The sequence below is a fragment of the Rhinichthys klamathensis genome, unplaced genomic scaffold, assembly GCF_029890125.1.
Source record: "Rhinichthys klamathensis goyatoka isolate OS25496 unplaced genomic scaffold, OSU_Roscu_1.1 h1tg000274l_1, whole genome shotgun sequence".
Lineage (NCBI taxonomy): Eukaryota > Metazoa > Chordata > Actinopteri > Cypriniformes > Leuciscidae > Rhinichthys > Rhinichthys klamathensis.
Window position 1 is genome coordinate 887,818 of NW_026606793.1, and position 27,099 is coordinate 914,916.

At 39.6% G+C, this 27,099-nt stretch overlaps 1 protein-coding gene across 1 annotated transcript; it reads right to left on the bottom strand.

Moving 5' to 3' along the window:
- Positions 1-114: 114 nt before the first annotated feature.
- Positions 115-26,719, bottom strand: LOC130102543 (zinc finger protein 271-like). Its single transcript, XM_056268495.1, has 3 exons — positions 25,050-26,719; positions 8,971-9,095; positions 115-1,740 (listed from the first exon to the last, which is right to left on the bottom strand). Exons 1-3 carry the CDS (start codon positions 26,021-26,023, stop codon positions 257-259), a joined length of 2,583 nt encoding a protein of 860 aa, XP_056124470.1. The 5' UTR covers positions 26,024-26,719; the 3' UTR covers positions 115-256.
- Positions 26,720-27,099: the final 380 nt, after the last annotated feature.

Here is a 27,099-nt window from a genome sequence, read left to right on the forward strand (position 1 = left end):
TGAGTGGCGATGTCACTACACACATTCAACCATCATGGTTCGGCGCGGTTAGCCAAGTGGAACAAGAAGCCTTCTTGGAACATGTTGTGGTCATTATTGAACTTTGCACACGGTTAGCCAAGTGTGCTGAGAGTTCAGGGCCGAGAACGGTTTGTAAATGTGCCGTGCCGTACCAGGCTCAAGTGGAAACACAACTGGAACCTTTTCTGAAGGTGGAAAAGCAGCTTTTGTTTCTCAGCACATAAAGATGAACTACTTACCGTGATCTCAGACTGTGGTGATGTGGTTTCTCCACTGTGTGGATCTTCATGTGTCGCTTCAGGTGACTTTTAATAGAGAAACTCTTTCCACACTGATCACAGATGTGCGGCTTCTCTCCAGTGTGGATCCTCTCATGTGATCTCAGAGATGATGAATCACTGAATCTCTTGTCACAGTGTGAACACTTGTAAGGTTTTTCTCCAGTGTGGATCCTCTCATGTGTTTTCAGAGATGATGACACATTGAATCTCTTGTCACAGTGTGAACACTTGTAAGGTTTTTCTCCAGTGTGGATCCTCTCATGTCTTTTCAGAGATGATGACAGACTGAATCTCTCGTCACAGTGTGAACACTTGTAAGGTTTTTCTCCAGTGTGGATCCTCTCATGTGTTTTTAGATCTGCTGACAGACTGAATCTCTTGTCACAGTGTGAACACTTGTAAGGTTTTTCTCCAGTGTGAATTCTCTGGTGCAGTTTTAAACCGTCCGCTGTAGTAAAAGTCTTCTCACACTCAAAGCACATGTACTCCCTCAAACCAGTATGAGTTTTCTGATGCCTATGTAAATGTTGCCGCTGTGAAAAACTCTTTCCACACACAGAACATGAATACGGCTTCTCCTTCGTATGAACTGTCAGGTGTCTCTTCAGGTCTGATGCAGTAAGAAATGTTTTGCCGCATTGATCACATGAGAACGGCTTCTCTCCGGTGTGGATCCTCATGTGAATATTAAGGGATGATGATTGACTGAAACTCTTCCCACACTGATCACATGAGAACGGCTTCTCTCCGGTGTGGATCCTCATGTGAATCTCAAGATGACGTTTGCTTGTGAGAGTCTTTCCACACTGAGTGCAGGTGAAAGATTTCTTGGCTCGTCTTTTCTTTAAAAAAGTATTTTTAGTCTTTGAGCGACTCAAATGTTTTCCTCCAGGTTGGACATGATGTTCCTCCTCCACTTCACTCAGTTCTTCACTCTCCTCCTTCACTTCACTCAGTTCTTCTCTCTCCTCCTTCACTTCACTCAGTTCTTCACTCTCCTCCTTCACTTCACTCAGTTCTTCTCTCTCCTCCTCCACTTCACTCAGTTCTTCTCTCTCCTCCTCAACTTCACTCAGTTCTTCTCTCTCCTCCTCCTCTTCACTCAGTTCTTCTCTCTCCTCCTTCACTTCACTCGGTTCTTCTCTCTCCTCCTCCACTTCACTCAGTTCTTCTCTCTCCTCCTCCTCTTCACTCAGTTCTTCTCTCTCCTCCTCCACTTCACTCAGTTCTTCTCTCTCCTCCTCCACTTCACTCAGTTCTTCTCTCTCCTCCTCCTCTTCACTCAGTTCTTCTCTCTCCTCCTTCACTTCACTCGGTTCTTCTCTCTCCTCCTCCTCTTCACTCAGTTCTTCTCTCTCCTCCTCCACTTCACTCAGTTCTTCTCTCTCCTCCTTCACTTCACTCAGTTCTTCTCTCTCCTCGCTCTCTTCCATCGGGTCTGACATGAAAGAAAAACTCTCATTTTAAAATGTTCTAAATAAAAATAGTTCAAATAGAGAAATATGGAGTGAATGAAGATAAATTATAAATTATAAATATTTTTTATAAATGAATTATACGTCCCTGAAACTTTCCATGAATGAGGTAGACTGATCTTCCAGTTATTTTTTAAAGAACATTATAGGCACAAATCCCATGTTGACAATATGAAACCTCCCTTTACTGACCATTTGTTTAAAAAAAAAGAAACTTTTGCAGCCATGTCATGTTTATATAAATGTGATGAAGGGCTTGAATGTTTCTAACATGAATGTTCTTCAGCATCATGAATGAATGAAGAATAAACACCAACCTCTTTGTTCTTCAGGATCTTCAGTGTGTTTCATTCTGCAGGGTTCTGGATCACTCATGTTCTCACTGTCCTCTTTAATAAACTCAGTCTTGGCAGATTTCAGCTCTTCCTGATGCTTTCATGCTTGTCTTCACTTGTAACTGATGGGAATTTACAGCATTTATTGAATAATTACAGCATTTATTGAATATTATAGTGGGAGGAGCTTCACTGATGATGAATTACAGTGGGAGGAGCTTCACTGATGATGAATTGTAGTGGGAGGAGTTGATCTGCCAAAATCAAAAATATAAGTTACTGAGTTTGTTTTTATGCTCATGGACATCAGAATATAATAATGTAAATTCTTCCAAATATAGATAATGCTAAGAACGACAGCTGAAAGCGTTAACAGAAATAAACATAGGCTACTGTTAGATTTACTGTTAGATTTAATGAACAATGCCAAACCCAGCGCTGAGGGAGAAAAGGTAGCCTCCTATTATCACAGTAAAGCTGCTTTGAAACAATCTATATGTAGGTATATGTACTATTACTAGGGAAGGGGATGAAACAAACAACAACAAAAAGAAGAAGAAACCGCTAGCCGGTGGTCACAATCAGTTCACTATCACAAATCTCTTACAACCCACCGGTTAGCGGGAAAAGAAAAGAAAAAAAAGAAAAAAATTAAACTGTTTTCGGCTTCTCTGAGAGAGTTTTACACGCATATCATTCGACATTTTGAACCACCGCGGAAATGTCAGTGAACAAATCACGTTGTCAGAAATTGGCATCAGCCAATGAGATTGCGCATTTCAAGTTAAATCGCCCATTTTACTTTCATGATTAGTTGCTGATAAACAGGAAATTACCCTATTTGGATCCAACAGCATTGTACAGGAGAGAGAGCTTTTCAACGGTGTGTGTGTGTGATGACAGGGTGCAGGCAGTGATCACGGACAGTGATTTACAACGCCAACTTTTGATGAATTTAGGCAAAATCTACAGACGCAAACACACAAAGTGTAGTAAAATAAAGACCTACCGTATTTTCCGCACTATACGGCGCACCGGATTATAAGGCGCACCTTCAATGAATGACCTATTTTAGAAAATTTTTCATATATAGGGCGCACCGGATTATAAGGCGCATAAGATACTGCAGTCAAACGTTTGACTGGGTTTGCGTTATGCATCCACTAGATGTCAACAAATGTCAACAAAACAGTCAGAAAAGTCAAACTTTATTAAGCGTTCTGACAACTCCGTTCACTCCCATGGTAACGTTGTTCAAACATTAAAGGAGAACTCCAGTCAATTTTAACATTGAGCTCATTTTTTGTAAATTGGGAGTGCTGTCAGTACAGATAACAACGACAAAAAACGGTGTTGCCTACACCGTGTTATCCTCTTTTTAAAATTTGCACCCTGTTGACTTAAACGGGACAAGTTTTAAACCTGCTTTTAGCCTCTTAACAACCTTAATGTGTCATTACAAGTGCACAGCCGAGCCATGTGAGTGAACACGGTGAATCTGACTGCACATACCCGTATTTTCTTCCTGTTTTCGGTCGAAGTCCACAGTAGGCGATTGTCGAGTGCGCGCGCGCGCGATCATTGGTAACTAAGCAACAGTGGAGACTCAGCCTGTCAGCTGTCAGCCGATGACGGTGCTGTGTGGTGTTCTGAGAATATCAGCTCAAATCAGATGTTGAACACACGGAGGAGGTTTGATCGCGCGCGCAAACTCGACAATCGACTATTGTGGACTTCGGCCGAAAACAGGAAGTAAATACGGGTATGTGAGCTGGCTGAATAAAGCTTTCTTTTACTGTCTATGGAATAAAGAGATTATTCCTGCCTTCGTGAAAGCTCGGATCACAGTTGAGACTGATATATCAGCCTAGGGCAGGCATCCACGATCCATTGGCAGATAGTGGCGTAAGTCGCTCGGCGCTGTCTCCCCGTCTTGGTGAACGTGTCTTCCCCATCCATATATAAGGCGCTCCGGATTATAAAGCGCACTGTCGTTTTTTGAGAAAATTAATAGCTTTTAAGTGCGCCTTATAGTGCGGAAAATACGGTAAATGTGTATTTTGGAAAAAATTTTTTAGCACAAGTCTGAAAGAAGACATGTTTTTGCCTGCCGTGTCTCGCCTTAAGTCACCTTCATTTATATAGCACTTTTAACAATATATGTGGCCTGTGGGTTTGAGGCGTTCTTTGTTTCTCTCTCTCATCTCCCTCCTCCTTCGCTTCTGCTCGCCTTCACTCCACCTCATGTTGCTACGTTGCCTGATGTGGGTGGGAGTGGTTGGAAATTGAGAGCAGGCAGGTTTATAGGCACCTGGGGTCCTCATGCCGGTAGCCATACACTGTAGCTAGCTGCTAACGTGTTGGAGTGCAGCAGTGTTCCGGGGCGCTGTTTGTAGTGCAAGGTGTTGCGAGTGATTGCCAACGGCACTACTGTTGGTGTGTGTGTGCGCTTCTGAAACATGTGAAAATGTCTAGACTGACGAGCACAGAGGAGCGTTCCGTGACCCTGGTGAAATTGTGAAGCACCGAAACACGGTCTACCCACCCAATCGCTAGACGGCAGGGGCAGGCAGAGGCTACGGCCAATCCATTGTAGGCTGCTTTTTAGACACTTTTCTGTAATGTTTCATTTTTTTCCCGCTAACCGGTGGGTTGTAAGAGATTTGTGTTAGTGAACTGATTGTGACCACTGGCTAGGGTTGCCGCGGTGAGGAAAATTTCCCACCGGTTAATCGACGTGTCACAACACCGGTAATCCCGGTGTCACCGTGGGGGGCGGGGCGGGGGGGTTAAATAGCTTTTAAATGCGTGCGCGTTATACTTTCACTTTCGAAATAAGCGTCAATTGGCAATTCAGCGTCAATTGCTTGAATGGACAAAAAAACAACAACTCGGCTCGCTGATAATAAAACGGGGTTAAATAGCTTTTAAATGCGTGCGCGTTATACTTTCACTTTCGAAATAAGCGTCAATTGGCAATTCAGCGTCAATTGCTTGAATGGACAAAAAAACAACAACTCGGCTCGCTGATAATAAAACTTTTATTTATAGACAGAACTTTTATTAGCATAACGAACGAATAAAAATAACCCCATGCATAGGCTGAAAATCGTCAAACTGTGGGCCCAAACAAATAAGAACCATAAAACGTTTATTAACGAATAAGAAAATAAAACAGGCCTAAATAAATTACACATTCCGCCATTATCTTTCTTTTCTGTAATTTGACTCGTTCTCATCTCCACACGTGCTAAATGGAATCCTGATGCTTGCTGATCTGTGACGTGACTGGCTCTTGGCACGCACTGCGCAGTTCAGTTTTTAATTATAATGTATGCTCTCTTCTGAACTAAATAATTGATAATTATTATTTTTAATTAATTCAAATAAATATTTTAGCAAAAACTAATACTTTAAAAAAGTCAAGACATCGTGGTGTCACGGTGGGAAAGTGATGTCACCGGTGATGGGGCTTAAAACCGGTAACACCGTCAACACCGTCTATCGCGGCAAGCCTACCACTGGCTAGCGGTTTCTTCTTCTTTTTGTTGTTGTTTGTTTCAACCCCTTCCCTAGTAATAGTCTCGGTGTGGATTGGGCCCATAGGATAGACTAGCTCACCGGGTTCTAGCCTAGTTTCCTTAGTGTTTCACTCATTTGGAACCAATGTGTGCAGTGTAATGCTGTGACGTGCGCATCTTTTGGAAATGGCTCAAAGAGCATGATTGCTGTGGTTGTCTAGGCTGAGTTTGTAGTGTTGGTTTTACTCTAAGTGGTGTACCTTAGCTCACGTGTGGTATTGAAACCTAGGCCTGGGCAAGCTTGTAATCCGGTGGCCCACCCTCCTATGGCTTATCCCTATGTCAAATTATGTATTTTTGTGTTATTTATTATTATATATTTTTAAACAGTAGTCATTAGCAAGAAGACACAATGGATTACCAATGAAGAAAGAAGATTCATAGCCTACATGTCATATATTAAATATATACACTCACCGGCCACTTTATTAGGTACACCTGTCCAACTGCTCGTTAACACTTAATTTCTAAGCAGCCAATCACATGGCGGCAACTCAGTGCATTTAGGCATGTAGACATGGTCAAGACAATCTCCTGCAGTTCAAACCGAGCATCAGTATGGGGAAGAAAGGTGATTTGAGTGACTTTGAACGTGGCATGATTGTTGGTGCCAGAAGGGCTGGTCTGAGTATTTCAGAAACTGCTAATCTACTGGGATTTTCACGCACAACCATCTCTAGGGTTTACAGAGAATGGTCCGAAAAAGAAAAAACATCCAGTGAGCGGCAGTTCTGTGGGCGGAAATGCCTTGTTGATGCCAGAGGTCAGAGGAGAATGGCCAGACTGGTTCGAGCTGATAGAAGGGCAACAGTGACTGAAATAACCACTCGTTACAACCGAGGTATGCAGCAAAGCATTTGTGAAGCCACAACACGCACAACCTTGAGGCGGATGGGCTACAACAGCAGAAGACTCCACCGGGTACCACTCATCTCCACTACAAATAGGAAAAAGAGGCTACAATTTGCAAGAGCTCACCAAAATTGAACAGTTGAAGACTGGAAAAATGTTGCCTGGTCTGATGAGTCTCGATTTCTGTTGAGACATTCAGATGTTAGAGTCAGAATTTGGCGTAAACAGAATGAGAACATGGAACCATCATGCCTTGTTACCACTGTGCAGGCTGGTGGTGGTGGTGTAATGGTGTGGGGGATGTTTTCCTGGCACACTTTAGGCCCCTTAGTGCCAATTGGGCATCGTTTAAATGCCACGCCTACCTGAGCATTGTTTCTGACCATGTCCATCCCTTTATGGCCACCATGTACCCATCCTCTGATGGCTACTTCCACCATGTCACAAAGCTCTAATCATTTCAAATTGGTTTCTTGAACATGACAATGAGTTCACTGTACTAAAATGGCCTCCACAGTCACCAGATCTCAACCCAATAGAGCATCTTTGGGATGTGGTGGAACGGGAGATTCGCATCATGGATGTGCAGCCGACAAATCTGCGGCAACTGTGTGATGCCATCATGTCAATATGGACCAAAGTCCCTGAGGAATGCTTCCAGCACCTTGTTGAATCTATGCCACGAAGAATTGAGGCAGTTCTGAAGGCAAAAGGGGGTCCAACCCGTTACTAGCATGGGGTACCTAATAAAGTGGCCGGTGAGTGTATAGGTGTCACATATATTCTATACTTTACACACTATATATACAAAACAATTACATTACACAACACATTTCAGTTTTTGTATACAATATAATTACTATACTAAACAAATCTGTAATTGTGGGATCCTAAAGTGGTTGTGAGTCCCTCACATATTTAGCTGTCAGTGGAGCTGCCGTCTCCTCTCCTAGGAGAACTTCCAGCTTCTTTTCTGGTGTTAACTTGGGAAGTTTTATTCTTTTGCCTATTTTTCCAAGGTGTAAATCTCTTAGTGAAGATTATTCCAAATTGGAAAAACTTATTTTTGCAGTAATGGGAATTAAACGTTCCATCTCTTGTCTTACATCTAGCCCCTGTCTCTGTCTCTCTCTCTCTCCCTCTCTCCCTCTCTGTAACATTTGTGGCATTATAGATTATGGCCTCCATCTATTTGTGTTTTATAATATGGATGAACAGTTAGTAATAAACTATAAATGTAATTTCAGTCTCTGAGATTGAGAGAGGCTTGGAGTCATTCCACCTGTGTGATGGACTGTTGATGTGTTGTTTTAGATGTTATGATCAGTGATGGATGAAGCAATAATGAGTTTTGGATGTTAAACAGTGTGATACATCGATTTAAGCATATTTTGTCTGTAATTCATGGCTTTCAATAGAAATTAGTGGAATGTTTTCCGATTTTCCACGTCTGTAGCACCACACCAAACTTTACAGCCGTGTTCCTAACTATATTGTGAAGGTTTGTCCAGAGGGGTTTGTTGATATATCATTCTTGGCCTGATTTGTATGACATTGTATGCCTAAAAATAGGGAGGAAATCTATTTAAGGCTATTGGCAGTATTTTCTGATTTAAAGGGTAACAAAAGGAGATATTCATAATTCCCTCTGGTAATGTTTTTTTTCTTCCAATGGTCAGATTCGTCACTTCAAAATATATGCAAATTAGCATATCTTTAATTAGATATAGCCTGATTAGCATATTTAGACATAAAATTACAGAAAACTTGCAATACATTTTTGTCTCCTATTCATGTGATAAACTTTCATGGTGGTGTCAGTAAGTTAAATGTTTTACCATATTCACTGGTAGTGTCTCGCCTTAATGAATAAATGTCATATTCCTTAGTTAATATGATCGTGCCGTCGTGTTCATGCTACTGTATCAGATATCAAGCAGATCCTCAGGAAAGAAGCATGATCATGCACGGATGGGATGAGTGATGGAATTTATTCTCTTTTAAAGAGGATTAGTATTAGGCAAAATTAGCAAAAACACAGAAAGTGTGAATGCTAAAAGGCATGAATGTAACGTACATAATTGCATAAATATACATGTAGGCAACAAAATACATAACAGTGTTTCACAAAATATAACTATGATTCAATCTCATTCAGTGACACAGCATGATTACCAAAAAGACTTTATATTATAAAATATTTACACACATATTGTGTAATATGATGTGTTTATATGATGGTGTGTTGCAAGTATGCTTAGTACTTTTATTTGCATTTAACCGTTATATTACATCGGTATATGTTGTTGCCTATGTCTATGGTAGCCTAACTGACGATGCTAGTCAAACAAATATTATAACTTCTGCTATTCGATCACATTGAAACATAAAACAAATTATATAACCACTAAGAGCACAAACATACCTTTAAAGAAGAGTAGTACGAGGCGAAATGAGCAAAAACACACCGGAAGTCCTTCTCTCTCACTCCTGCATGGACAAACACACGCGCGAATGAAGCGATAGGCGAAACACGATTCAAAGCGCCAGTTTCAACGAGAGTTCTCTAAATACACGGATACACGTCATGAAGTATTTATCAACAAAGTTTTAACACGATGTTCACTGATAAAGAGACGGTAAATAGGTCATATTTATGAGTATGAGCGGGTGAAATACACTGAGCTTCTGCCTTTACAGTGAGACTGAGCGCGAATGCTTAAAGGGGAGAGAAAGCGCTTCCAATGGGCGTTTCTCACCGCGAGCTGGAGCTCCGCGTCAGACTCGCGTCAGATCCGCGTCAGACTCGTCATATAAGGGAGCAACTTTTTTAGAAGTTGGTCATTTATACACTTGATAGCCCTAGTGAAAAAAAAGTATACTTTATTGTATTTGAAATATATTCTCTTTTTCAATATTAGGCCTACATTGCAAATACTATTCCCATATATAAATATACTTTTAAAAAATAAACTGAATTTTCACTTCAAGTATATTTTTCTAAAATATATATTTGTTTTTAGAAAATATTCTAAAGTAAAATTATTTAAAAGTGTGTTAAAAGTTGTATTGTGAAAATAGGTAAAAGCATGATGCTAATATAGTTTAAATATATTTAAAGATGGTACTATTAGACTGCAAAATATAATGCAATATATTACAAAATACATTTCCATATAATATAGCCTATATGCATTGACTATGTATGGCTATATATTAATGAATATAAAATATTTATAAATAAAGACAAAAATAGCATTACATGTATTATTCACAAAGTTGTATCCTTTATTGTGTACATATATTTCAGATACATGTTCCCATATACATGTTAATGTATTTATATGGGAACATATGCAGTCACACACATTCACGGAATGAGTTACATCAGATTTCTAGTTACCAGCATGCTTTGCTTCTTCTTCTGACAGAGGTAAACAAATATTAAAATTAAGTATTTTGTTCAATATGTATATAGGGGTAGATCTGTTAGTTTTTAATGCTCTCTGTATATTTTAAAATATATATGTTTTATGGTAGGTGACCATTGTGCTGAAGACTATTATTATTATATTTTATAAGTAATGATTGTGCTCTCCTCAGCACAGTGATAGTCTCTTGACTAAAAACTATAGTACTTGCAGGCGTGCTTGTGCTTTTAATAACTAACTTGAAAATATGAAATAATGTAAACAATAAAAAATATATAAGAAATATATTACATTAAATATTTCTCATATGTGTGTTTATGTTGCATGTTGTGCAGTACCATATCTGATCAATATATGAAAAGCTGTAATTCCTTATGTATTATTCAATATATTGTAATCAACACAATATATTATTCTGTATTTTTTTTTTTATATACTGTTAAACCATTTAATATATTGATAATTCATAGGAAATATATTTTAGTTCCGCAAGGGCAGTCATGCTTCGATACGGTTACCAGACAGCAAACTGCGCAGATTAAAAACAACACAAAACGCACACTCAGGTTTGATTTGGGTAGTGATGAACCTGTCTGTGTATTACATAAACTAAAAAAAAAGTTTAGATTTAATTTTCTCGCTAGTTTAGTTTTTAAAACATAATAAAAAAACAAGTTTAAATGGGTAAATCTTCTATAAATATTTTTTTGAATCTCCATTTGTTTTTCTGACATTTCCTACTCCAGTTCTTGTTAAAACACACTAGACATCCTTATTCTGTGAATTTTGGGCACTTTTTATGTGAAATATTTACAATTTTGGTCGCAAATTGCGCATGTGCCAACTTCAACATCTATTCCAGGCGGGAATCACGAAATTCAAATTCAACGTCTTCCAGCGGGACCGGCACGAAGTGTTGAGCTTCAGGTACGTTTTGTTGTTATTGTTGTTGTTTATCGTGTTGATATAATATAACGCAAATGTTAACTTATTTAATGGTGAGATTTACCAAAAGATTTGTAATTTGCTCGCTTCTGTTATCTTGTCGGTGCCACACCCTAGCTGATATAGTCTGAGGTTGGTCGATTTCGCGTTGATAGCGAAGTTAAACACCTGTAAATGCGAGTAACTTATCCTTGGAAACCGGTTTTAAGTGTGTTTCTTGCAAAAATAGTACATTCGCAGAGAGTGATTTCAAGTGTGATAGCACCTTACTCCTTTTAACAGGTTGATTTAGACCTTTCACATTCCAAGAAGCAAAAACAAGCCCTGGTCTGTTACCTAATGTTACAATCATCATTAGGGACCAAATATTTTGTTATTACCACACATATTAACACTTTGAAGTATCTTAAACAGGTCCCCACCCCACCCAACCACCAACTTAAAGGAACACTCCTTTTTGGGACTTTAGCCTATTCACCTTATCCCCCAGAGTTAGATAAGTCCATACATACCTTTTTCATCTCCGTGCGTGCTATAAGTCTGTTTGACGCACCCACCGCTAGCCTAGCTTAGCACAAAGACTGGATGTAAATGGTTGCAGCTAGCATACTAATCCAAATAAGTGACAAAATAACGCAAACCTTTTCCTATTTACATGTTGTGATTTGTATAGTCACAGAGTGTACAAAAAACAAAGTCACATGAGACACAGACATATTTTAACCGTATAAATACTGGGAACTATATTCTCTGAAGGCGAAGCACTGCTACTCGGGCGGAGTGATAACCGCAGCAACCGTGAGGAGCAGAGAGTTCGTTCAGAGTTTGGGTACGGTCAGTCTCAGGTGCTGCGGTTATCACTCCGCCCATGTAGCAGTGCTTCGCCTTCAGAGAATATAGTTCCCATTATTTATACGGTTAAAATATGTCTGTGTCTCATGTGACTTTGTTTTTTGTACACCCTGTGACTATACAAATCACAACATGTAAATAGGAAAATGTTTGCGTTATTTTGTCACTTATTTGGATTAGTATGCTAGCTGCAACCATTTACACCCAGTCTTTGTGCTAAGCTAGGCTAGCGGTGGGTGCGTCAAACAGACTTATAGCACGCACGGAGATGAAAAAGGTATGTATGGACTTATCTAACTCTGGGGGATAAGGTGAATAGGCTAAAGTCCCAAAAAGTTGGAGTGTTCCTTTAAATAACAACCCCGTCATCTGACCGACGAATAGAACCAGCTGCGAAAAACAAGGTAAATTGAAAATGAACAAATTAGTATCAGAACAGTGATGAGTGATAGATTAACTTCCTAGAAAAAGCCTAACATAAATATCTAATTGGTTGACCTTCAAACAATAATCAACACAGCTCCACAGTAGGGAATTTCAGAAGAACATCTCAGAACATATAGAAAAATCAAAGGAAAGAAAGGAACAGATATGTAACGGGTCGTGGTTATGACACAATTCTGTATCAATTATAGGCAAGAGAAGTAGTTTGTTTAGGCATGGTTTGTAGTTGGTTGGTTGAATTACAAACCTGCACACATATATTCAAAAGCACATAACTATAGAATAAATTCTTAATGCGCATGTGAACGCCACCAGCATTTATCACAGGTTCACGTTTAGAGTCTGTTTAGAGAAGGGCGTCGTCTTAGCGGCCCCTAATTTAATAACAAATGATAATTTTGGCGGAGGTGAATCAATCAAAACTAACTTTAGCTGGAAATAACATTATTCGAGAATCTCTATAAAGCCAAAACAATCTCTGTTACCTTAAATTATGTTAGTCTCTGTAAAGCTGCTTTGAAACAATCCATTGTTAAAAGCGCTATATAAATGAAGATGACTTGACTTGACTATGAAAATTGTACACTTATCATTACAAAATAATTACACTCGGAGAGTGTTGTATTGTTGACACTTTTCTCAGATGCATGACCTCTTTAGAACAATTACCCGGATCCGAGGCAGTTTTCTGCAAACTTGACGGCCTTGTCCGTGAAATAATGTTCCTTGCCGTTGAATGAGATCCTTAATTTCTCTGGGTACTGTAGACCGTTCTTGACACCAAGTTTGTCCCTCAGCAGTTCCCTTGCTCATTTGAAAAGCGTGCTGCGTTTTACAACTGCTGGAGGGTAGTCCAGGAAGATGTTTATTTATTGCCCCTTGAAAGTGACTTGCTGCATCTTCTGCAAAATTTCTTTTATTTCATAAGTGTAGTTTAGCCGAAGAACGAAAGCCAGCAGTGGTTCATCATCCACGGGTCGATTGCGCAACGATCAACAAGTGGCAGATTATCTAGCGATAAAGCCCCCATCAGAAGTTGAGCGGTAAAGTCCCTTGGTTTCATTCCGGACTCTGCCTCTTCCTTGATGTGTAGTATGTGAATGTTCTGTCTCCTACTAAGTCCTTCAAGGTCCTTGCATTTGTCCAAAAGCTGCTCCACCACCTGCTTTAAATGTCCCACTTCTTGTTCAAGCTGGGTTACTGTATCCGAAGAAGTGGAAGCGTTAGTTTCCAAGCTTGCAAGTTTTGAAGCATGCTCATCCACCGTGATTTTAATAGCCGAAATCGCAGAACTGGCTTCATGTTGGAATGCCGTTATCTCTCCTCGTTTAGAGACAGCAAGTTGTTCAATCTATTATCTCCCCGATATCCGATTTGATTGAGTGTATTTCACAGCGCATTGAAGAGATTGCACCAAGAATCGCTGCGTTACCTGCATCCTGAGTACTTTCCGCCGACGCATCTTCTGTAGCAGTCCGAGGCGGACACGGCCTGATCCGCTACGTTTGGCTGGCATGTTTAACTACCAATATCCCAGATCAACAATATTGATATGTCAATTGTAATCAAAACTCTGTTCCTTTCCTAACCAAAAAGATTATTAAAAGATGTTCTGACTGTAATACTATTTGGATTTACCGCGGAGCTGTTGTAGAACGTGTGCTACCCGCTCATGTTGAAACCAGAAGTCTTCGCTGTTATTTTTAGTGTATTTTGTGCTGCTCTCTGGGCAGGAATACTCAATATATGTTAAAATCACTGTTATTTTCGGAGCACTATGAAGTAGGGTATTCCTGCAATGCTGGAGGCTGCAGTTTCAGAGGACCCTAGGTTTTTTTTTTAGGTTTTATGTATTAGCAGTTTATAATATTTTATAGCACTTACTATTTAATTCTGTATTTATTATTTTTCAGGGATAATTTAGTTGTTTAATTGTAAAATTGAATTGATATATTGTCATAATAACCAACCCCTCACCCTAAACAAACACATTGGTAACCTTCTTGAAATATTGAACTTAAGTTTGTTTTAATATATGAGCAACTATATTCAAGACTAGTTTTAAATTCAGTTGTCTTGGAAAAATTATTTTCTGTGTACGTGTGACACTCCCAATTCATTAGCTGCAGTGTGGTGCATCTCGTCTATTGTGCGTCTATTAGTACGTCAATTGAAAATAATTTGAAAACCAGTTTACAACATCCAGCAGTACAATTAACTCTAGTGTAGCAGCCTAGTATTAGGTCCATTGAATAGGCATTTATAATTTTTTTGTCAAGTCCATTATATCTGAATATATATATATATATAATATATATATAGGATCGTCTGCCTCTCCCTCGTAATTAGCGCCGCCCCATCCCATAATTCGCTGCCCTTCGCCAGGTTCCCGACTGGAGTGGGTGTAATTGGAGAGGAGGGGCCTGAAGAGGAGAATTGGCGGCGTGTGATGAGGCACACCTGACGAGAATGAAGCCTCATCACCGCCGCTGTTAAATGCCTCTCTTCCCTGTGCATGCACACTGGTGTCCTCGTGGGTCCAGGAAGGGAGCGCGGAGGGATTCCCACGCCGCCGGAGCCGTGAGTCGCCGGACCCGCAGAGTGAAGATAAGTCATATTTCTGGATTCTATAGACTCTCAGCTACAAGGTGGATGCATTGACAATACACTTCTTGAGACACTTGTATGTGTTCTGATGTGATATATCACCAAGAAATACAAAAACGGAAGTTCAAATGTTTTGTTTTTTATTATATAAAAAGAGTAAACCATAATGAATAAGGGATTTCACACCAAATATTGATTCCTCAAAGGCTTTAGAACACCTGAAATAAAATTGGGTGAAAAACTATAAAGAAACAAAATAACTATTTACATTTATGTGACTGTAGTCACCGTAAGTTTTGTTTTGTTTTGTTGGAAAAACATAGAATATTCAATTCAAAATGAACATTTATGTTCCCTTTACATTTTCTTATAATTTATGTGTCAATTTACCAAACACATTCAAAAACAACGTCTAGATGGCACTGTGCACATCAGTCTTTCGCCACATGTGAAAGCAGTTACGCTCTGGCTGTAGGAAGAGGTGTGGGATTTATTCCAAACCCCTCCCCTTTTTTATGTTCCTAGGACACCTGAAAACGTCATTGTTTGTTTTATATTGGTCTGTGATTGGTTCACACACCAACAGCATTTTATATCATTAGATAGGGTAAAGTACCATTTCTCTGTTTTGCATTCCGAAGCTATTAATAGATATGTCAGGGGTGCGCACTTTGACTTTACATTTTTTTTTTAACCCATCTGTTGTTGTGGTAGGTGTTTAGCTTTAAGATAACGATATCTTCGAGCTGTCAAAACCTGAGCTTGAATGACAGGAAGCGTGAGCGAATTAGAGGGCGCCTGTTTCGCGCCTAAACCAATCAGGTTCCAGAGGACGCCTCTCGACTAGGAAGTGAATACTATAAACACACAGACAGAACATTAAAACAGAGACTATTACGTTAGACAGTCAAGATTAAAATACATTAACAAATATTGATGTTTGTCATATAGGTCCGTAGGTGCGAGTCACTCGCAATCATGTACGTTTTTTTTTATCTAAATGATTGCACGGTTTTTCGGCCAGTGTATGCATTTTAATGCACAGTCACAAGTCAAAATAATCACATTTTATTTTGTATCAAAATTATTTGACACAAAATAATTGACACGCAATATTAGGCTATTATAATTTTTTTGTCATCCTTGAACGTACCGAGCCTCTAAAGGGATATGGTGGTGGAAAAGGCACATTTCATACAGATTACCAGAGAGTAGCCTATTTCTTTTCGTTTTGAATTGTTTAGTTTGAAAGTAGACATTTCAATCTTTCTAGATAGAGGCTATATTTCTTCTCATGTCTATGAGAGGTGTGGTGGTAATTTTAAACTGAATATTAAGCTAACCATGTTTTAACATTTAACCTTACTTAGCCTGCTAACACTCTGAAACAATGTACTAAGACATTCTTTACTTTAGAAGATGTGTGTCAAACCCCTGACTGTGTGTATAAATAACATGTATGGTAAATTAAACTAGACAGATGACTAGGTTAGAACTCGTGATTAATAATGAAGTAATCATTCAAACAAAGTCTCCTCTACCTAGAAATAGAAGAGTCTGCCAATGAAGAACCAATCAAATTAATGTCATTTGCTATACCTCCCTATTCTATAAAAACTGTTGTATCCGTGTTTTCGGTGGGATTCTCAATGGAAATTGACTGAGATCCTCCGGCCTTGTTTATTCTTGGGAGATTCTCCGAGAACTGCTCGAGAACTCCTGGCCGTAATAAAGAGCATTAGAGGACAATTGCTGAAGTCTGTCTGTCATTTAAAGCTGCACAGCAGGTCAGTTTAGGGAACCAAAGAAGTTAGGGTAAGAGACTCGGCCAGTTGTTGACAGTAGACGCAGAGAGCTAGAGTATAAAGAAGTATTAAGTGTCGAATTGCAGACGCTCAGTGTCGATCAGTAGACGCGACAGATTTATTTATTAAGTGTCGATTTGTAGATGCTAGATAGTCAGGTTTAGGGGAAAATCCATTACAGAGGCATACGTTGAGTTTCTGTTCATTTATGAGATGCGCTCTAGTTCACGAGCAATGCAAGTGATCACGCCGGCACCTCCATGATTATATTGTCTGCTATATTTGCTTCTTATTTATTAAATCCAGGCAATTGGTTGACAAAAACTTTGATTACAATTCATACAAATCGAAATTCACTTAAAAGAAAGTCTTTCTACATAACAAACATTAATGAAGTGGCCAAAATCATTTCTCGCCTGAAACAGATCACAATATTCATGTGTTTGGAAGTTTTCCTCTCTGTCCTGCAGTTGCCACGCCCCATTTTTCTTTGCCACTCAGTTCCCCATGCAGTTCACCACACCTTCAACTAATTAAACTCAATCAGTCACAGACTTCATTAGACAGCACCTGTATTGTTCCGGGAAAAGATTTGAAGCATTAAGAGTGTCGAAAACAGCGCCATCTTGTGGCAGGTTAAATTTATAGCAGCCATAAACCCGAGTGCAGCGCCGTTGTTCTATCTTTTACAGGTTTTCTCAATTGTTTACACACAAATTCTGGTACTTGAGACACAATGACCACAACATGTAACTCATTCACCAACCTCCTGAACCAATTCTGCTAAACTACAAGCACAATTCCTGCTTTACACTCAAATTGCAGTTCTAAAACACACTTTTTTCCAAACACCACACACAATTATCTGCTTTTGGCACAATTTTCATGCAGAAAATAAGGATTGGTTGATCATGTGGTCAACCATGGTCTAACAATGAGGGAGGCTGGGCAAAGAGTACAGTCAAATCTGAGCAGGTACACTGTAGCATCCATTATCCGGACTTTCCGAAATGAGAATAGGTAAGAAATACTGTAAAGTATGTTTCAAGTATTTAGGAAATGTATACCTACTTTGTTTTTACAGTATTTTACAATTTGTTTGGCAGAACTGAAAGATTACGAACATAAGGTGGTCGGGAACGTGTTCTGTCTCCTGAACAGGAAACTGAAATCATAAACATGGTCCTAGAAAACAACGCCATAACATTACAGCAAATACAAAGAAAAATAATAGAAAACAATGACACATTTGAAAATATTGATAGGGTAAGCTTATCAACACTGGACCGTGTCTTGCGCAGAAATCATCTCAGGATGAAGCAGGTCTACAGGGTGCCATTTGAATGCAATTCAGAAAGAGTCAAAGAATTGCGATATAACTATGTGCAAGTAAGTCTCACAATTGATGCATACTCCCAACACTGTTTACAGTAAATAATACACATATCAATATTGTGACGTGCCTCTAGGCCCGTCCTACTGAGGTAATTAGGTAATTAATGTGAAACACCTGCAGAGGATTATAAAAGGTAATGGTTCTCTGACTTGAGGTGGCTTCGGTTACCCTCTGGTTTTCTGTTATTTTGGGTTGCTGTTTTATTTGTTATTTGTTTGCTTTATGTATTAGTTTAGTTTGGGAAGTTATGTTTACAGGCCTGTGTTATTGGAACGTGTTTTTTGCGTTTTGCGTTAATTACGTAGCTTATTCTTTATTGTCAATAAAAACTCTTTGACTGGCTTTTGTTCTCGTTGCCTCCCTCATTTGTCGCGGCTTAGAGCCGGCCGTGACAAATATGGGGGCTCGTCCGGGATCTGAACCCGGTTCCTCTCGCAACCCAAGCGAGAATCATACCCCTAGATTTTTTATTAAAAAATAAACCCACATACAAACAAAACAAACCATCCTCTGCTACCAGTTGGAAGTATATTTTGTTTTGTTTGTATGTGGGTTTATTTTTTAAGGTGGGGTGGTGTGTGACGTGCCTCTAGGCCCGTCCTACTGAGGTAATCAGGTAATTAATGTGAAACACCTGCAGAGGATTATAAAAGGTAATGGTTCTCTGACTTGAGGTGGCTTCGGTTACCCTCTGGTTTTCTGTTATTTTGGGTTGCTGTTTTGTTATTTGTTTGCTTTATGTATTAGTTTAGTTTGGGAAGTTATGTTTACAGGCCTGTGTTATTGGAACGTGTTTTTTGTGTTTTGCATTAATTACGTAGCTTATTCTTTATTGTCAATAAAAACTCTTTGACTGGCTTTTGTTCTCGTTGCCTCCCTCATTTGTCGCAGCTTAGAGCTGGCCGTGACAATATTGTAATCATAATGATTGTGCTTCACAATAGTGACCACTCCATGTCTATGTCTAATATTGTCATGTGTGTTTCATAGAGTCCTTGAGCTAGAGGTGGCTGCAGTGGAGCCCCAGTTCATCTTCATTGATGAGGTTGGGTTCAAGATGAAAGAGGGGAAGGAATATCATTGGCCAGCGTGCCATTGTTAAAGTCCCTGGCCAGCGCGGAGGGAACATCACAATGTGTACCCTTGGCCCCTACAACACCGCCCATCTGATCACATTCCTGGACACCAGAGATGGGGACTCGAGTTTGAGACTCGGACTCGAGTGCGACTTAAGTCCCACACACAGTGACTTCAGACTCGACTTGAGACTCGTCCTCGAAAGACTTCAGACTCGACTCGGACTCGAGCTGCGGGACTCGTGAACAATGTTTATTTTTAGGAAACGTCTGATGAGCTCGCTGTTATCCCCCTCCCTCCGTTACCTATAACCTGCCTACGTAACCACGTACTACGTGGCCTATTGCTGGCAGCGCGCGCGCGACCGCACATGAGAGGATAACAAACAAAAAGTTCGACTGCACCGGCCGCTGCTGAGCCATTCATCGCTAGCTTTGGGTTCAAAAACTTCAAACAAGACGCGCTCAAAAGAAGCGCTCAATGCAAAATATGCAGTATCACGATATAAGATTCTGGCTCAACCACATCTAATTTTATTATCAGGCATCTGAAAACGCACCCTGATAGGTGAGTAAACATGTTTAGCTCAGCATTGACCATCTACCGTTAGCTTGCTTATTGCTTTAGCTACCTAACGTTACGAGAGGTTAACTCCGACTGTCTTCCTTATGAAATATGAATGAGCGTTTGTTTAATTGCCAAACTTGTGGTCGTCGATTAACGTAACGTTAATCATTTACGTGCCGCTGGCTGCCCGTTGTCTACAAACAGGTTTATTGTTGATCATGTAACGTTACTGTTTCATTTAGTTATAATAACGTTACACTGGTTTGAGAGTCTGGGATGTGTTGACTTACAGTATATAAGCTATGATTAGTTGCATAGGCAGTGCAGCCAGAAGAAGCCAGAAATGTTTTGTGGCCCATACCTAGTGTGTTAAGAGAAGAGAAGGTTAACCAGTCTGATCTCACCCTTTGGATTTTTTTATTTCTAAACATTTTGTTCTTAACAAGTTACATGCCATAAGTTGGTCAGTTGCTTCACATTTACACTAAAGATTTTGAGCATTTTAATGTTTTGGAAGTGCACTGTAGTGTTAAAAATTTCATTTGGATGCAATAGTTTATTTGCATTTAGCTACACTGATGTTTTGCACTTAATAGGAGTGTGTCAATTTTAGTGTTGTGAGTTATATCATTTTCTATATTTGGTCTTATGTCTTGGTATGTTCAAGCTACAAGGCAAAATAAAGAAATTAACTAAAAGTAAAGCATTCTTGGTGTTTTTGTCATGTTGCAATAGCCTGTTTACACTGATTATATACCAAAATCAAAGCTGATACTGTATGCTAATAGATAAAGGAGTCATAATAACATATGGTACCACTTTATTTTGATAGTCCACTTTATACATTCTACTAACTATAAGTAACTTTGCAGCTGCATGTCAACTAACTCTCATTAGAGTATTAGTAGGCTGTCTGCTTAATATCTGCTAATTATATATTATAATATCTTATTTTGTTGGTTCCCCAACAGATATTCTACTGACTATAAGTAACTTGGCAACTACAAGTCAACTTGTTCTCCAAACCCGAACCCACATCATAACCTTACAGTCTACTAATACTCTAATGAGAGTTAGTTGACATGTAGTTGAAAATGTACATGGTTAGTAGAATGTCTAAAGTGGACTATCGAAATAAAGTGTAACCTAACATATTACATGCTTTGAATTCCTTATATAAAGCTATGCAGTGTTCTAAGCAACCTGGATGGGTCGCTGTACGTGATGCAACACTTATAACCACAAGAGACTTGAGACTTGACTTGGACTCTAGCTCAAAGACTTGAGACTTGACTTGGACTCTAGCTCAAAGACTTGAGACTTGACTTGGACTCTAGCTCAGAGACTTGAGACTTGACTTGGACTCTAGCTCAGAGACTTGTGAGCATCTCTGCTGGACACCCTACACAACACACTCATTCCACCAGATCAGGTAGATGGCCCAGAGCAGCTCGGGTACGTTGTCATTTGGGACAACGTAAGTTTCCACAGGGCTGCTCTGGTTTGTAACTGGTTCACTGCCCAACCACGCTTTTTAGTTGTTTATCTCCCTCCATATTCTCCATTCCTCAATTTTTTTTCTGCCTGGAGATGGAAAGTGTATGACCGAAATCCACAAACGCGTATACCTCTTCTCCAAGCTATGAAGGACGCATGTGGAGATATAGCAGCTGATGCTTTTCATGGCTGGAATCGCCATGCTAGGCGATATTTCCCCCGCTGCTTGGCCAGGAAAAACATTGCTTGTGATGTGGATGAGATGCTGTGGCCAGATCGCAACAGAAGAGAGGATGCAGCATGGTGTCCTGCCTAATACTTTTATGTCTGTATTGTTATTGCCTGTGCTTAAAGATAAGGCTGGTAAGCTCAACAGTATTGACAACTATCAACCAATTGCATTGGCCAATATCTTGTCTAAAGTACTGGAGAGAATACTGCTAACAAAGCTAGAAATGTATGTCCTTACTACTGACAATCAGTTTGGGTTTAAGAGAAGGCATGGAACCGATTTGTGTATCTATGCTCTTAAAGAGATTGTGTCCAGGTACACAAGCCTGAATTCATCTATGTTTTTATGTTTTATTGATGCGTCAAAGGCATTTGATAGAATCAATCATGAACGATTGTTTGTAAAACTGTTAGATAGAGGTGCCCCTAAATTTTTAGTGAGAATTTTAGTGTTTTGGTATGCCCATCAAACATTTCAGGTTAAATGGGACAATGTTGTATCTGCTCCTTTTCATGTTAGCAATGGAGTGAGACAAGGTGGTATTATGTCTCCTATTTTATTCAATGTCTATATGGATGAATTATCAAACCAGTTAAATAGGCTAAAAACTGGCTGTCTTGTGGGCAATACTACGGTTAATCATCTTATGTATGCAGATGACTTGGTCCTGCTCTGTCCATATAGTGCTGGGCTGCAGCAGATGCTAAAGGTGTGCTCTCAGTATGGCCTTGATTATGATATAAAGTATAACGCTAAAAAAAGCCACAAAACGGTAGTTCGAAGTGATGAGGACAAGAAATCAACTTTTCCGACTTTTTATCTGTCAGACAGCCCTTTCTGTGTGTGAGGAAGCTAAATATTTAGGTCATGTTATATCCATTGACTGGACGGATGACAAAGATCTATACCGTCAACGCTGTAAAATTTATTGTCAAGCTAACATGCTTATAAGGAGGTTTTCAATGTGCTCTGATAATGTGAAGTGCTCTTTGTTTAGAACCTACATCACACCGCTATATACTGCTCAATTGTGGTCTAATTATAAGAAAAAGAGTATGCAGAGGCTCAAGGTAGCATACAATGATGCGATGAGATTGCGGCTTCGTGTCCCTAGGTGGCATAGTGCCAGTCATTTGTTTGTGTCTAATAGAGTGCCGACTTGGGAGGCGCTCTTGAGACAACTGATGTTTGGTTTTCTGGGTCGTCTGGACAATTCAGTAAACAGTATAATTGAGGCCCTAGTCAATCCTCTTAAAAGCTGTTATAGAAATACTTTGAGGTTAAGACGACATTGGTGCAATAGCCTGTATCTCCTATAGAATTTTTAATGTATTTTTGTATCTCTTTTCTATGCTGTGTTATATGGACTTGAGTCTGCAATAAAGTTTATAAAAAGTTTATAAAGTAAAAAAATAAATAAAAAATTACTGTAACCGTGTACAGTAAATTCTTCTGTTGTTTTGTATGTAGTGTATGTGCAACTTTGTTTTGGTTGAGAATTGGATGTACACTGTGTACATTGTTTTTGTGGGAAAAATAAAAAATATGTTACTGTGTATTTGTGTGTTCTGAGTATAAAAACAATATTCTCAATATTGTAGTAAGTGTAACACTGAACAAAAAAGGCCCAAAGTCATTATGATGAATGGAGAAGATGTGTTTTCCATTCATCATAGTGTTTTACATTGAGCACATCAGTGTTCAACTGGTTCTTATAAATGTATATTCATATGATGGTTTCTGTGTGTCATTTGAAAACAAAATACCATTTTGAGAATAACATTGTTTTGAATGTAAAGTTTCATTTAGCAGGAGAATTGAGTGGTTTTGCCCATTGTGTGTGTTTATTGATTTGTGTGTAGAGTTCTGAGAATACGAGGCATTCTTTCAGAAAATGTGTGTAAACAATCGAGAAAAACTGTAAGCACAAATAAAAGCCAGAGGATGCTAAATGTTCAGTTTTCTGATAATATAATTCACATATTAAAGTATGGCAATAAATTAAATGTAACAATTATATTAATACCAATTACACTCACCTAAAGGATTATAAGGAACACCATACTAATACTGTGTTTGACCCCCTTTCGCCTTCAGAACTGCCTTAATTCTATGTGGCATTGATTCAACAAGGTGCTGAAAGCATTCTTTAGAAATGTTGGCCCATATTGATAGGATAGCATCTTGCAGTTGATGGAGATTTGTGGGATGCACATCCAGGGCACGAGGCTCCCGTTCCACCACATCCCAAAGATGCTCTATTGGGTTGAGATCTGGTGACTGTGGGGGCCATTTTAGTACAGTGAACTCATTGTCATGTTCAAGAAACCAATTTGAAATGATTCGAGCTTTGTGACATGGTGCATTATTCTGCTGGAAGTAGCCATCAGAGGATGGGTACATGGTGGCCTACATGGTGGCCATTAAGGGATGGACATGGTCAGAAACAATGCTTTGGTAGGCCGTGGCATTTAAACGATGCTCAATTGGCACTAAGGGGCCTAAGGTGTGCCAAGAAAACATCCCCCACACCATTACACCACCACCACCAGCCTGCACAGTGGTCACAAAGCATGATGGATCCATGTTCTCATTCTGTTTACGCCAAATTCTGACTAATGTCTCAACAGAAATCGAGACTCATCAGACCAGGCAACATTTTTCCAGTCTTCAACTGTCCAATTTTGGTGAGCTATTGCAAATTGTAGCCTCTTTTTCCTATTTGTAGTGGAGATGAGTGGTACCCGGTGGGGTCTTCTGCTGTTGTAGCCCATCCGCCTCAAGGTTGTGCGTGTTGTGGCTTCACAAATGCTTTGCTTATATATATATATATATATATATATATATATATATATAAATAAAAATAATTTAAATTGACTTGAACTTCCAAAACCCTGTAGAGTAGTGGTCTGGGTTCAAACATTTCGACACGCAAAGTGAAGCATTCACGTGACTGGAAAGAAAGTGAGGCTTTTCGTTGATCACGTGTTTCTCTGAAAACAATACACGCTCTGACACAGAGCTTCATGAGAAATTTCGCTGCGAACTCGATACACGCTTATAAGCTTCAGTGTCATATGTAACATCACTAGAGCACGAATCTTGCATTCCTTTCAGTCTGTCTGTTTATATGTACTGTTAGATTGAACCATTCAACTTGGTTTATATTGCTCATGTGACTCTGTAAAACACATTAATACAGTATATTACAGACCTAAATGGACAACTTAAAAAGGGTTTTGTTCTTTTGGTAAAAACTTTATTTTTTGATGGTAAGGATGACCTTTGCTTGGAATTGCCCTCTGGCGTTCCTCCCCAGCTCCACCTGCATAATTTGGGTATCTTGCTACCAGACTCATCATCCAAGCATTATCAGTCCCACTGGGTGGTTTATCTAAGCTCGAGTTGAAGCTGGACATTTCTATGGACAAAAGGCAGTTGAAAATGAATGGTGCATGGTGAGAACAGGAACCATGTTCTTGGAACATGTTGTTGTCATTATTGAACTTTGCACACGGTTAGCCAAGTGTGCTGAGAGTTTAGGGCCAAGAATGGTTTGTAATTGTGCCGTGCCGTACCAGGCTCCAGGAACCTTTTCTGAAGGTGGAAAAGCAGCTTTTGTTTCTCAGCACATAAAGATGAACTACTTACCGTGATCTCAGACTGTGGTGATGTGGTTTCTCCACTGCATGGATCTTCATGTGTCGCTTCAGGTGACTTTTAATAGAGAAACTCTTTCCACACTGATCACAGATGTGCGGCTTCTCTCCAGTGTGGATCATCTCATGTGTTTTCAGATGTGATGAAACACTGTATCTCTTGTCACAGTGTGAACACTTGTAAGGTTTTTCTCCAGTGTGGATCCTCTCATGTCTTTTCAGATGTGATGAAACACTGAATCTCTTGTCACAGTGTGAACACTTGTATGGTTTTTCTCCAGTGTGGATCCTCTCATGTATTTTCAGAGATGATGACTCACTGAATCTCTTGTCACAGTGTGAACACTTGTAAGGTTTTTCTCCAGTGTGGATCCTCTCATGTGTTTTCAGATTTTCTGATCGACTGAATCTCTTGTCACAGTGTGAACACTTGTAAGGTTTTTCTCCAGTGTGGATCCTCTCATGTGATCTCAGATGTCCTGATCGACTGAATCTCTTGTCGCAGTGTGAACACTTGTAAGGTTTTTCTCCAGTGTGAATCCTCTGGTGCAGTTTTAAATCCTTTGCTGTAGTAAAAGTCTTCTCACACTCAAAGCACATGTACTCTCTCACACCAGTGTGTATTTTCTCATGACCATGTAAAGTGTGCAGCAGTACAAAACTCTTTCCACACACAGAACATGAATGCGGCTTCTCCTTCGTATGAACTCTCAGGTGTTTCGTCAGGTCTGATGCACAGATAAATGTTTTCCCGCACTGATCACATGTGAACGTCTTCTCTCCGGTGTGGATCCTCATGTGACCATTAAGGGATGATGATTGACTGAAACTCTTCCCACACTGATCACATGAGAACGGCTTCTCTCCAGTGTGGATCCTCATGTGAACATTAAGGTTTGATGATTGACTGAAACTCTTCCCACACTGATCACATGAGAACGGCTTCTTTCCGGTGTGAACTCTCATGTGAACATCAAGATGTTGTTTGGTGTTGAGACTCTTTCCACACTGAGTGCAGGTGAAAGATTTCTTGGCTCTTCTTTTCTTTAAAAATGTCTGTTTAGTCTTTGAGCGACTCAAGGGTTTTCCTCCAGGTTGGACATGATTGTCCACCTCCACTTCACTCAGTTCTTCTCTCTCCTCCTCCACTTCACTCAGTTCTTCTCTCTCCTCCTTCACTTCACTCAGTTCTTCACTCTCCTCCTTCACTTCACTCAGCTCTTCTCTCTCCTCCTTCACTTCACTCAGTTCTTCTCTCTCCTCCTTCACTTCACTCAGTTCTTCTCTCTCCTCCTTCACTTCACTCAGTTCTTCACTCTCCTCCTTCACTTCACTCAGTTCTTCTCTCTCCTCCTTCACTTCACTCAGTTCTTCACTCTCCTCCTTCACTTCACTCAGTTCTTCTCTCTCCTCCTCCACTTCACTCAGTTCTTCTCTCTCCTCCTCCACTTCACTCAGTTCTTCTCTCTCCTCCTCCACTTCACTCAGTTCTTCTCTCTCCTCCTTCACTTCACTCAGTTCTTCACTCTCCTCCTCCACTTCACTCAGTTCTTCTCTCTCCTCCTCCACTTCACTCAGTTCTTCTCTCTCCTCCTTCACTTCACTCAGTTCTTCTCTCTCCTCCTTCACTTCACTCAGTTCTTCTCTCTCCTCCTCCACTTCACTCAGTTCTTCTCTCTCCTCCTCCATCTTCTCGCTCTCTTCCATCGGGTCTGACATGAAAGAAAAACTCTCATTTAAAAAATTTCTAAATAATCAAAATAGTTCAGAGTTAATGAAGATTAAAATTATCCCAGATGTAACAGACAACTTCTATAAAATAATACAATAATTTATGTATTTTTTTAATAAATTAATTATACGTCCCTGAAACTTTCCATGAATGAGATACACTGATCTTCCAGTTATTTTTTCCACAAATCCCATGTTTCTGTAGTGAGAACTATAAATGTTTGATCAATGACGCACTTATCTAACATATGAACATTAAAATACACAATACTGCCATATTTTGACACCAACTTTTAGATTAATATTTAATT